The 13622-nt window shown below is 43.7% G+C and overlaps 1 protein-coding gene across 2 annotated transcripts in view; it reads left to right on the top strand.

Annotated features, from left to right (window-relative positions):
- ABCA1 (ATP binding cassette subfamily A member 1) overlaps positions 1 to 13622 on the top strand; it is a 120191-nt gene that overhangs the window by 87138 nt on the left and 19431 nt on the right. For both annotated transcript variants that reach the window (XM_083718128.1, XM_083718129.1), the window contains exons 25-36: positions 2570 to 2772; positions 3875 to 3923; positions 6117 to 6227; positions 7579 to 7727; positions 8178 to 8302; positions 9256 to 9354; positions 10383 to 10572; positions 11212 to 11306; positions 11500 to 11532; positions 11986 to 12091; positions 12363 to 12437; positions 13237 to 13406. In XM_083718128.1, the coding sequence (XP_083574254.1) occupies positions 2570 to 2772; positions 3875 to 3923; positions 6117 to 6227; positions 7579 to 7727; positions 8178 to 8302; positions 9256 to 9354; positions 10383 to 10572; positions 11212 to 11306; positions 11500 to 11532; positions 11986 to 12091; positions 12363 to 12437; positions 13237 to 13406 (1405 nt within the window). The remainder of the gene's footprint in view (positions 1 to 2569; positions 2773 to 3874; positions 3924 to 6116; positions 6228 to 7578; positions 7728 to 8177; positions 8303 to 9255; positions 9355 to 10382; positions 10573 to 11211; positions 11307 to 11499; positions 11533 to 11985; positions 12092 to 12362; positions 12438 to 13236; positions 13407 to 13622) is intronic.

Genomic DNA, 13622 nt, shown 5'->3' with positions numbered 1-13622 from the left:
TACCAGCATATATCCCACTCAGGAAACGGGCTCCCACAATATCAAGGACTGTTAAAATTTGGCCTGAAGGTGCCATCCATCAGCTGCAGGACTGTTTTGAGAGAACCAATTGGGACATTTTTGATCGTTCAGACCTGGAGGAGCACACGGCGGCAGTTCTGTGCTATATCAATCACTGCACAGACACTGTCACAGTAAATAAATCCATCCGGTTTTACCCCAATCAGAAACCCTGGATGAATAGAGAGGTCCAGTGCCTGTTGCGGGAAAGGAACAGGGCTTTTAGGTCGGGCGAGGTGCAGCTTTACAGTGTGGCAAGAGCAAACTTGAAGAGGGGTATTCGACGGGCAAAACTGGTCTATAGGCAGAGGATTGAGGATAATTTAAGGAGTAACAACACAAGACAGATGTGGCAGGGGATTCAGCATATTACCAACTACAAACCTAACCTTGGTGCTGTCGACGGTGACCCTTTGCTGGCGGAGGAGCTTAACTTCTTCTTTGCTCGCTTCGAGAAGGAGCCACCTGAGACGCCAGTATTACAGCCACCAGCCCATAGGGGCCCCTCATTCACTGTAGAGGAGCATGAGGTGAGACAGGTATTGAGGATGGTGAATCCGAGGAAGGCTGCTGGACCTGATGGCATCACGGGAAAGGTGTTGAAGGGCTGTGCGGATCAGCTGGCGAGGGTCTTTACTAAGATCTTCAACAAGTCCTTACACCAGTCTATTGTCCCACCCTGCCTGAAGTCGTCAACTATTGTTCCTCTGCCTAAAAAATCCACAATCATTAGTCTGAACGACTACAGACCAGTTGCACTGACTCCAATCATCATGAAGTGTTTTGAGAAACTGGTGCGCCGTCACATTATTTCCTGTCTTCCATCAACTTTTGACAACTACCAGTTTGCATACAGGGCAAATAGATCCACGGAAGACGCTATCACTACCACTCTCCATGCTGCTCTGTTCCATCTGGAGCAGCCGGGGAGTTATGTGAGGCTGCTGTTTGTGGATTTTAGCTCTGCTTTTAACACTATCCTCCCCCATAGACTGGTGTCCAAGCTAGAGGCGATTGGACTCTCCAACTCCACCTGTCTCTGGGTTTTGGACTTTTTGTCAGAACGTTCTCAGAGGGTTAGAGTAGGGTCACATATGTCCACAGCCCTTAGCCTTAACACCGGCTCACCACAGGGTTGTGTGTTGAGTCCCCTGCTCTATACTCTCTATACGTATGATTGTACAGCCATTTATTCCAGCAACAAAATCATCAAGTTTGCTGATGACACTATGGTGGTGGGGCTCATTTCAGGAGGGGATGAGTCCGCCTATCGGGACGAGGTGGAGCGGCTTTGTGCTTGGTGTGGAGAGAACAATCTGGCTCTTAATACGACTAAGACCAAGGAATTGGTGGTGGATTACAGGGAAAAAAAGGCGGACATTCAGCCCTTGTATATCAACGGGGAACGGGTGGAGAGGGTGGCGGAATTCAGGTTTTTGGGAGTGACTATCGATCAGGGCATGACTTGGAGCGCAAATACCACTGCTCTGGTGAAGAAGGCCCAGCAGAGAATTTATTTCCTCAGACTTTTAAAGAAGAACAATCTGAGTGAGAGACTGCTGGTGTCCTTCTACCGAGGCTCCATAGAGAGCATTCTCACATACTGTATTTGTGCCTGGTTCTCCAGCTGTACAGCTAGGAAGAGGAAGGTGCTCCAGAAGGTCATAACCACAGCCCAAAGGATTATTGGTCATCCCCTCCCATCTTTGGAAGAACTGTACGGTTCCCGTTGTCTTAGGAAAGCAAACAATATCCTGCAGGATGCATCTCACCCGGGACACAGTCTGTTTGTACTACTGCCTTCTGGCAGGAGATACAGAAACATCAAGTCAAGGACAAATAGACTGAAAAATAGTTTCTATCCAAGAGCTGTGGCCTTCTTAAATGCAGTAACTCGATAGTGTGACCTGGGAGTTTGATGGGTGTGGGTGTGGGTGTGGCTGGAATGTGGTTTGTTTGGTTGTTGTTGTTGTTTTGCTTTTTTTGTTGTTTTTAAGGGATGGCATCCAATTTCGTTGCACTTGTGCAATGTTGCACTTGTGTAATGACAATAAAGAATCTATCTATCTATCTATCTATCTAATCACAAAATCACATGTACATTTAAATTATCAATAGAAGTCAGAGTTAAAAACCAACTTAACAAAAAAATAAAATGAAAAGGAGCAGTTTAAACACACATTTTAAAGATAAAACCACCTATTTAAATGCATGTCAACTTTACATATCTGGGCAGGCTTGACTAAGCAAAGTTTTTAGCACCTTCCTTAAACAGTACAGTGAAGTTGCCTGCCGAATTTCAATATGCGGGGAATTTCAGAGGGTAAGTTCTTCTGTGCTAAAAGATGGCTTCCTTATGAGTGTATACTTGTAAGCCTACATGCAGGGATGTTGCCCAGAGAAATGGATAAAAAATCCTCAAATATTAAATAATTCTGGTTTGTGATTAGTGTGGTGGAGAGCAAACTCTCAGCAGTGGAAGAATTTGATGATCTCTTGGTTCTTCTAGATGTTTCTGCGATTTCTAATCTCATTATGAAGCACGTCCCTGAAGCCAGGCTGGTGGAAGACATTGGCCATGAGATAACTTATGTTCTGCCCTATGAAGCCGCTAAAGAGGGAGCTTTTGTGGAGTTGTTTCATGAGATTGACGACCGCCTCTCTGACCTTGGCATTTCCAGCTATGGCATCTCTGAGACGACTCTGGAAGAGGTATGTGAGCCATGTGCTTCCTAATGAAGAAATGCCAGCAATTCTTTTTTTCCCCTCTCTCTCTTTAGTGGTGGTGGGGGAACAATTTGCTATCTAGTTCTCTTATGTATAATAATAATAATAATAATTTATTATTTATTCCCCAACCACTCTGGGCGACTTCCAACAAAGTATTAAAATATAGTAGTCTGTTAAACATTAAAAGCTTCCCTAAAGAGGGCTGCCTTCAGATGTCTTCTAAAAGTCTGGTAGTTGTTTTTCTCTTTGACATCTGGTGGGAGGGCGTTCCACAGGGCGGGTGCCACTACCGAGAAGGCCCTCTGCCTGGTTCCCTGTAACTTGACTTCTCACAGTGAGGGAACCACCAGAAGGCCCTCGGCACTGGACCTCAGTGTCTGGGCAGAATGATGGGGGTGGAGATGCTCCTTCAGGTATGAAAAGAAGGGGAACCAGGTTTCATCAAAGGTGTCTCTCTTTATGACACCTTTTGCTACCTTTCTAAGCCCAGTTATTCACACTGAAATAGCCACGTCCCAGATATTGTTGAACCATGCGTTAAGGGGAAGCTCATTCTGGAATTTCCAAAAGCATACTATTGCCAAACGTGCAGCCATCAGTAGAAGGAAAAGTTAGATCTTTATGTTGAATATAAGATCAGAATCTAGGTTTAAATGAGAGCAAGGCTAAAGCTGGAATTGGCGAGAGAGGTTGTTTTAACAATTTTGGAAATGGTATTGGAGACCCTTTGTCCAAAATGTGTGGGTGAATTTAGATTTCCACCAAGCCTGAAGAAATAACAGCAGTTTTGGAGACATGAGCTTTCTCTGCATATTCAGGCAAACCCCATCAAAAAGCCTCATTCCCTCACCTGCTTCCTGAAATTATTAATCCAGGAGAAACTTTGCCATGCAATTCTCTCAGTTGTATAAACCTGCCCGATACTGAAAGCAGTTTGTTGTTGTTCAGATGGCTTGTGTTCTATTGGCAGCGTGCTCTGAAGTGGGAGGGAGGGAGGGAATTACAGAGATCTTTAGGGGAAAGTAGATCCCATTGTGTGGCTAACAAAGGTGAGTGCAGTCATTTCAACATTTCTCCCTTGCAGATATTTCTCAAAGTGGCAGAAGAACATGGTGTGGATGCAGAGACCTCAGGTAAATATGATGTTGGCAGATCTCACTATTCAGACATTATGGTCCCCAATGTTGGGCCTGCCCAAAAAAAAAAAATTCTTCATGGCAGCACTTCATTTGTGTCCATCCTGTTTGCAATCCTTTTTTAAATATTGATTTTTATAGGAAATTTTTCAGATATGCATTTCCATAATTAAATATCCACCATTGTAGTCATACATTCTTCCCCATCCATGGTTCTTTAAAAAATTTCCATAATTTCTGCATATTCTAAGAACAAAAAAATCCATTTAATTTAGTTCCTCCCCCTCCCCCCACCCCAATTATATCTTTATACTATATTATACTTTAATCCTGCTAGTGTTATTTTCCTAATAATAATAATAATAATAATAATAATAATAATAATAATAATTTATTTATACCCCGCCCATCTGGCTGGGCCTCCCCAGCCACTCTGGGCAGCTTCCATAAAAACCAAACATACAGTAAAATATCACACATTAAAAACTTCCCTAAACAGGGCTGCCTTAAGATGTCTTCTGAATGTCAGGTAGTTGTTTATCGCTTTGACATCTGCTGGAAGGGCGTTCCACAGGGCGGGCGCCACGAGAAGGCCCTCTGCCTGGTTCCCTGTAGCTTTGCTTCTCGCAATGAGGGAACCGCCAGAAGGCCCTCGGCGCTGAACCTCAGTGTCCGGGCAGAATGATGGGGGTGGAGATGCTCCTTCAGGTATACTGGACCGAGGCCGTTTGGGCTTTAAAGGTCAACACCAACACTTTGAATAGTGCTCGGAAACGTACTGGGAGCCAATGTAGGTTTTTCAAGACTGGTGTTATGTGGTCTCGGCGGCTGCCCCCAGTCACCAGTCTAGCTGCCGCGTTCTGGATTAGTTGTAGTTTCCGAGTCACCTTCAAAGGTAGCCCCACGTTCAAATATTCCACACACAAAATTCCACTCCTCTTTATATTTTGATCTTCTTGCTCTCTTATTTTGCTGGTTATGCCTCTCTCTCGTCTTCCACTTTTGGGCTAACAAAATCCGAGCTGCTGTAGTTGCATACATAAACAAGTTTTTCTGGATCCTGGGCACCTCTGTCTCATCACCGTTCCCAGAAGGAATGCCTCTGGTTTTGGGGTGAATGTTTTTTAAAACTTTTTCTCCCGCATCTCATTATGTATCATTTCCCAATACTCCTTAACTATTCTGCGTGTCGACTACGTATGAAAAAAATGTTCCTTCTACTTCTCTGAATTTCCAATACATATCAGATTCAGATCTGTTTGCAATCCTTTTGCCACGTGGTTCAGCTCAAACACATGGCAAGTCCATGCCAAGCACAGTGAAACTCTACATCAGCAATAGTGACCTTCAGGAATTTGTGGAATAATGCTTTGGTGATCCTTTAATGTGCCTGGGTTGGTGGCATTGCTGTTTTCATTTTGGGGTAGCTTTCATTAAGGGGCTATGCCATTTGAGTTTAACCTTAGCATGGCTGCACAGAATATTCAGAAACCCATCAGGGCCGGCCCTGGCTGCACAGAATATTCAGAAACCCATCAGGGCCGGCCCTGCTTTTAGGCAGAGGGAGGCAGTCAACTCAGGCAGCTGCTTTTGAGTGTCATGAGAAGGCAGCAAATTATTGTTTGTTTGCTTGATTTTCTGCCTCGGGAATTGACCCGCTTTGACGGTGCACCTTAGCCTGTAGGGAGGGGGGGACATTTGCTGCTTTACTTCAGGCAGCAAAATGTCTTGGGCCAGCCTTGACAAGCCCGAGGGGCTGGAGTTTGGAGTGTGATGTTGCTGAACTCCAGCTCCTACCAGACCCAGTCAACATTGCCAGTGGCCAGGGATGATAGATGTTGCTGTGAATCAACCTTTGAGGAGGGAGAGGAGACACAAGTTCCCCTGGCCTAGAGAGGTGTGTCTCTCTCCCTCTGTTCAACTCTCAGTTTTGAACCAAACCTGCATTCCTCTCATAACACTTTGCATTTCCCTTGCAACCTGAAGAATGCACATGCTACTTCCTTGAAGCTGCATTCCATCTAGGGTTCTTACTACTGAGAAAATGAAACAAAATGGAAGCTCACCTGAAGACTTCCTGCTGCAACAGTTCATTAGTGTCACTTCTCTAGTTAGCGTTAGAAGAAGATGGAGCCAGCTGAACATTTCTGGTGAACCTCAGTAAGCTAACTCTTGAGCTTTCCCTTTCAGATGGGACATTACCAGCCAGAAGAAACCGTGTCTTTGGAGACAGGCAAAGCTGCCTCCGTCCATTCACAGAAGATGATGCTTTTGACCCCAATGATTCCGACGTGGACCCAGGTAAAAGATGAAAAGGGTCCCTGTGTGATTCATGGAGCCAGGCGGATGGGGGCTACTTCACCCCAGAGCGTGTAGGAGGAAATCCAGAACTAGAGGGACCCCTCCCCCCACAGCAGATGGCTCTCCAACCTCTGCTTGAAAACTCCAGGAAGGGAGAGCCCATAATTGGTCTCCCTTTACTGAAGTATAATACAGTGGTACCTTGGTTTAGGAACAGCTTAGTTTATGAACAACTTGGATTAAGAACGCTGCAAACCTGGAACTAGGTGTTTTGGTTTGTGAACTTTGCCTTGGAAGCAGAACATGTTCCGCTTCCTGTTGAGTGTAAATTGAGTCCCCCGCTGCTATGGGAAAGCACACCTTGGTTTAAGAATGGACTTCTGGAACGTATTAAGTTTGTAAACAAAGGTACCACTGTATGTTATACTGCATTTAAAGGGTGAAACACCGTTGCTGATAAGCTAAGACATGATATATAGGGGTCAGCAAACTTTTTCAGCAGGGGGCCAGTCCACTGTCCCTCAGACCTTGGGGGGGCGGACTATTTTTTTTGGGGGGGGGAGGAACGAATTCCTATGCCCCACAAATAACCCAGAGATGCATTTTAAATAAAAGCACACATTCTACTCATGTAAAAACACCAGGCAGGCCCCACAAATAACCCAGAGATGCATTTTGAATAAAAGGGCACATCCTACACATGTAAAAACATGCTGATTCCCAGACTGTCTGCGGGCCGGATTTAGAAGGCGATTGGGCCGGATCCAGCCCCCGGGCCTTAGTTTGCCTACCCATAATGTACACCTTACATGTTCATCACCTGATGGCCATGTCAGGCCATCAGACTGAATCGTCAAGTGATGAGCAGTCAAGTGTTTTCCATGCATGTGTGAGCCAGCTCTTAGTCCCAATACAGTCCAAGCCAGCCAACAGAACCCCATAAAACCTCTAGCCAAGTGTGACAATGGACCGAGAAGAGCAGTCCCCAACGCCTTATCTCTGGAGGCTTATAACTGCAAGTTCAGCATTCCATAAATGTAGGCCAGACAAACTGCATTATGGATCCACGTACAAGTCTGTTAGCAATATTGGTGAGGGTTTCTCTGTTGTGTGGCTGCCAGCATTTTCCTTCAGCAACATCAAAGGCAAGAGGAGCTGGCGTGCCTTCAACCTCAAAAGCTTGTAAGAACATTTGGATGATGTAATATATTTCTCCCTGCTTAAATATTCATCCTGCTTCTTGCATTTGATGAACAGGTTAAATCAGAGAACATATCTTGCCTAGGGGAGATTGCTTGGCTTAGGGGATAGAGGGGTGAGTGTTTCATGACCTGCAATTGTTTGCCTGCAGAATCCCGAGAGACCGACCTGCTGAGTGGGATGGATGGCAAAGGATCTAGCCAGATCAAGGGCTGGAAGCTGATGCAGCAGCAGTTTGTAGCTCTCCTCTGGAAGAGGCTGCTTATTGCCAAACGCAGCAGGAAAGGTTTCTTTGCCCAGGTGAGATGGGCTCTGCCTGCTACAAAAGGGGGTGGGTGGGTTGTATTTTATTGGTTTCTCAAAAACGTTTTCCTCTTGTTTCATAAATGCACCGCTTGAGACAGATTCTGTCTTACAGGCAAGTTTTCACCCAGGTTGTTTTTGGAATTTGATAGAATCCAGTTAGCTGACACTCAATAGCAGCTAGCAGACTTGAAAAAGCAGAACTGATATGAACACCCGTCTAATCCAATCTTAAGCAAGCTACTTTTGCTAGTGAGTTTTGTTTGTCATCATTACCGCCAGAGGGCAGTGTGGTTAAATAAGTCTGCAATTCAGTGACCAAGTTGACTCAGCTGTTGGTGTCAAGGTTTTAGAAGTGGGAAGAACCAAGTCCCAGTGTGAGCGTGAGGGGGCATTCTTATTTCTCAGAACATTTGATGTGAACGACTCGTCAATTATAATTTTCAGATTGTTCTCCCAGCGGTCTTCGTCTGCATTGCTCTTATATTCAGTTTGATTGTGCCTCCCTTTGGTAAATATCCCAGCTTGGAGTTGCAACCATGGATGTATGATCAGCAGTACACGTTTATCAGGTACGTATCAAACTCTGCAATGGAGGTGGGAGGGAGGATAGAAGTAAAATGTGAACTGTGCGATGAGAACGCCAGCTGTTTTTTTGTTACTGCACTGGTACCTTGGTTCTCAAACTTAATCCGTTCCAGAAGTCTGTTCCAAAACCAAAGCGTTCCTAAACCAAGGTGCGCTTTACCACAGAAAGTAATGCAAAATGGATTAATCAATTCCAGACTTTTAAAAACAACCCCTAAAACAGCCATTTAACATGAATTTTACTATCTAACGAGACCGTTGATCCATAAAATGAAAGCAATAAATAATGTACTGAAGTCACACAATCAATCAATCAATCAATCAATCAATCAGTAGCTGTTACAGATAGGTAGCCATGTTGGTCTGCCATAGTCAAGACAAAATAAAAAAATTCCTTCCAGTAGCACCTTAAAGACCAACTAAGTTAGTTCTAGGTATCAGCTTTCGTGTGCATGCACACTTCTTCAGATATCAATCAGTAGCTGAACTGGGTTCCACACAGTCACAAAAACAAAAGACCACAAAAATGTGAAATAAATAGCAAAAACAGACTGACCTCAGCATAACATTCAAAACGGAAGCGTGGCACTCAAATTGGAAGTGTAACACTCAAAACGGAGCACGTTCGGCTTCCGAAAAAAGTTCGCAAACCAGAACACTTACTTCCGGGTTTGCAGTGTTTGGGTTCCAAGTTGTTTGAGTCCCAAGGCATTTGAGAACCAAGGTGCCACTGTATTACCTAGCCTTCCTGCCCAAATAAAATTTGTGCCATTCCAAACAATAAAAGTATTGACACAGATATCAAGCACAGATACTGTTGCTTGAAGCAAAGACTTCATCTCCCTGAACGCTTCTCTGTTCCTATGCCTCAGTGTGTTGGTTGCTTTCTCTGCCTGCACTGTAGTTCAGGCCCCTGATGGTGTCTTTGGTCCCATAGCAATGATGCTCCAGAAGACACTGGAACCCAGAAGCTTTTGGATGCTCTCCTCAACAAACCTGGTTTCGGTACCCGCTGCATGGAAGGATACTCCATTCCGTAAGTGGAACCTTTGCAAAACCCTTGTGGAAAGCGAGGGTTGGCGTTGGAGGAGAAGTCCGCTCTCTTTCCTTAATGCCTCTCTTTGAAGTTATCGTCAAGGCTGCGTGTGTGTATATCTTGATTCTGTGGGAGCTGCCGAAGGTGGCGTTGACTGCAGAATGCAGCTTATGAAAAAGATCTCTGTTTGCGACTTTAGCCTATCAGTTACAATACGTTGGGCAGTGCATGCTATGGTGAAATCATGATAAAATCTCAACAGCCCAGAGAAGTCACTGAATAGGGTTGGATCTACACCCGTCATTTACGACGTTAAAAATGCGTCACTAAAATGTGACAGCAGAGGGCGCTTCAGAGCAGCAAGCCACCAGCAATGGAAAACTGCCATTAAGAGTTATAGAACGTTCTGTTAACAATGTTTAGAAGATCAATATATAGTCATACCTCATGTTACATCTGCTTCATGTTACATTCTTTCAGGATATGTCCTGTGGCAACCTGGAAGTACCCAGAAAGGGTTACTTCCGGGTTTTGCTGCTTGCGCATGCGCAGAAGCTCAAAATGGCGTCACACACATGCGCAGAAGGGGCATATCGCAAGCCACACGTGCGCAGATGCACCACTGCGGGTTGCGCTCTTTTAATGTTGTGAACAGGCCTCCAGAAAGGATCCCATTCACAACCAGAAGTACCACTGTAGATCCATCCTAGGCTTCCAGTATTTTAAAGTGGGGCTTCAGTGCCCTGTCCCTTCTGGCTACTCATCACATCACAGCATCGTAACTATCACCTGAAGCATGATACCGTTCCTGAAGTTATAAGTTTGGCGAACCATAAACACAACAACAATTGTTATTTTTATTATAACCCATTTCCTCTCAACCGTAATCTACTTAAAGCACAACTTAGAAGTGCAACAGATGGACTGGCCACAACAGCTGCTAGAGCATAGCAGGTGACAATGACAACCTGGTGGACGATAGGATTTCTGAAACGCTTTGATGTTGACTCTGCCTTTTTTCTGTGCAGGAATACTCCTTGCTCAGTAGGTGAAGAGGGCTGGACCACTGATCCTGTGCCTGAGGAATTGATGGAAATCTTCCAGAATGGCAATTGGACTATGGAGAACCCCTCCCCATCGTGTGTCTGTAGCAACGAGAAGGTGAAGAAGATGCTCCCAGTTTGCCCTGCAGCAGCTGGTGGCCTCCCTCCTCCCCAGGTAAAAAATATTTTGGTTACTTTGGTATGTAGAAAAGGCTAGGTTTTTGTGTGTAAGGTGACATATGCTTTTTATGTACAATTGTAAGCAGCCCTGGTTTTTTAATAAATACATTAGCAGCATATAGATATCTTTTTATAAACAAATAATAAAATAAACACTTTCTGCCAACACTTAACAAAGCACACCAGGCAACTCAAAACATCCAATGATGATAATAATGAAGTATAACATATATTTATATTCAAGAGTAACGATTTATAGTCTGAATAAAAGAGGCTTTTGAGCTATTCACAATAACTAGTCAAAACACTCTCACCGGATCCTGTACGATTCCAGAGTAAAGGATCAGCCTCTGTAAGTGCAGCAAGAACTGAACCTTCCTGTGGGCACCTAACATGTGTTTTTAGATATGCCATGGTGCCTTTGTCTAATTTTCTCATTATTGCTATATCTTGTTTTAATCAGCCATGAGCTGATTAAATTCCATCAGGTTTCCACACAAAAGCTCAATGTTTCTTCATAGCTTTAGATTTCAGGTAGACCAAATGAATGACATACAGCATTCGAGGTATTTCATAGCCGATAAAACCCTTGATCTATCTTTTTGTTTTCTTCTTTCCCCCGCCTTGGCCACAGAGAGTACTGAACACTACAGATATCCTGCAAAACCTGACAGGTCGCAACATTTCTGATTACCTGGTGAAGACCTATGCACAGATCATCGGGAAAAGGTACCTGATGTGCAGTATGCTTTAACAACATGTTCTCCCAGTTGTTTTTGGACTCCATCTCCAATTACCCCAGCCTGTCAGGGAGGATGGAAGTTGTAGTCCGAGAACATCTGGAGGTTGCTATGTTTGTCCCTGCTTTACTTCATTGTGTCTGACATAACAACCCCCTTTTCTCTTCTTTTTGCATTCACAGTTTGAGCAATAAGTTTTGGGTGAACGAATTCAGGTAAATACACCTTTCTCTTTGTCTTTTTTTGGTGAAGCTTGTTCATTCCCAAATGCCCCACTCCTGCCTCTAGTTTCAGAATGATAGGAAATCCTGAAATACATTTGCAGGATTAGATCATTATTTTTACCCAGTAATTATTCACTCAGTGTATCTGACCACTGGGAGATAATGTGACTCACAGGCATGTACGAAATGGCTTTCCACTGTATGTATATATGTCAACAGGCATCTTTATGTCCAAGATTATAGTGTACCTTATTATTTTATTATCTCAGTCAGTGTGAGGCTCCAGAGAGCTATGCATCCCAATAATTTAATTTCTTTTTGTTGAGGAGCAGACCAGGATTGCAAACCTGAAATTGCTGACAAGAAAAGCAAAAGTCTCTTAATGGAGGGGGAAGACTCATATACGCAAACCATAAAAATTAATCTGGTTTAATGTGTTCCCAGGTATGGTGGCTTTTCATTGGGAGCCAGTAGCTCTCTGGTGCTCCCTCGCCGTGAAGAAGTTAATGAAGCAATCAAGCAAGTGAAGAAAATCTTGGAAATAGCCAAGGTAAACAGAGCAGAGATTTCTATGCGAAAATAAATGGCTTAGGCCTTGCTACTTGATTTGGAATTCAGGTGGTCTTTTGGGAAAGGGTAGGAAGGAATTCTAAAACAGCTAAACAGTGCAAACTTAGGTACGCAAGATTGCAATTCTATAACAACTTACCTGGGAGTAAGCCCTAGTGAACTCTAGGGTATTTTTGAGTATACTTGTGTAGGATTGTCCCCCCCCCAACAAGCATATTCCAATTCATGTTCTTTGTTATTACTCCTTTTAGGGGGGCTCTGGAGAACGGTTCCTTAACAGCCTGTCGAGCTTCATGAAGGGCATGGACACGAATGATAATGTAAAGGTAATTCCACCTGCTTGTTCTGTATCCTAGTAGCCCAGGTGCAAGTTGTTCTTGAATGTCCACAGAGGCTTCTCTCAAAGTTTAACAGCTAAGAATAAAATAAAATCGAAGGCATGCTTCACTGAGACACCCAGAAGCCTTTCCTCTTACTATGTTTGAAATTAACCTGGTAAGAGAAAAGGCCAAATTTGCAATAAACCGGTGGGGAGCGTCTACAGTTTGCCAGAACTCTAATAGCGCAGAATTGGAAGACATCAAAAATCCCAACTATAAATGAGTGGCAATCCAAACTATTTGATTATTTAGAATTGGCAAAAATGACACAGAAAATAAGAAATCAAAAAGATATAAAGTTTAACAAAGAATGGAATAAATTTATGATATACATGGAAACAGAGGTAAAAAATCTAAAAATCACAGTAGGTGTGACGTAACACTTGTGATGTAAAGAGTTTTTTGAGGAAAAGAAACTGCAGATAAAAAAAATCATATAATATATTCTGAAACCGAGATGAAGGGAAGTCAATCAGTGTTGTGTGTTATTTAGTAAATGTAAGTTAATTTGTTGGTATCTTATGTTAGGAGATTTTTTTTTTGTTTTCGTTATTATTATTTCTCTTTTTTATGTATTTCTTTTTTGTGTGTATGTGTTATGTATGTTTCTTTTGTTTGTTTTAATTTTTGATGTAGCAAAACGAATTAAAATCAATTTAAAAAAATAAAATAAAATACAGTTTGATTCCCGATGTGAAGAGCTTTTGCGTTACTCTTTGTTAATTCCACTGTGCGCCCTTACCAGGTGTGGTTCAACAACAAAGGCTGGCACGCCATCAGCGCCTTTCTCAACATAATGAACAATGCCATTCTGCGCGCCAACCTGCAAGAGGGAGAGGACCCCAGCGCTTACGGCATCACGGCCTTCAACCACCCTCTGAACCTCACCAAGCAGCAGCTCTCGGAAGTCGCCTTGTACGTCCCGGAAGCGGGTGGATGGGGAGAGGATCAGGGGGGAGGGGAAATGACCTCCTTAAAGTTAAACAGGAGAGTTAGGGCCAGTTTCTTCTTCGCCAGCTACAGGGCGTGGTAGAAACTGGCCTGTTTCCATGGGTACTCCTAACCAAGGATGTAGCTGAGCAACGGGTTACGGTGCACCCGGTCAAATCTACAAGCTCATTTCTCACCCTC

Source organism: Podarcis gaigeae (assembly GCF_964106915.1).
Source record: "Podarcis gaigeae genome assembly, chromosome: 17".
NCBI classification, from domain to species: Eukaryota; Metazoa; Chordata; class Lepidosauria; order Squamata; family Lacertidae; genus Podarcis; species Podarcis gaigeae.
Note: the sequence above shows the minus strand (reverse complement) of the source record. Positions and strands in the feature narration are given on the sequence as shown.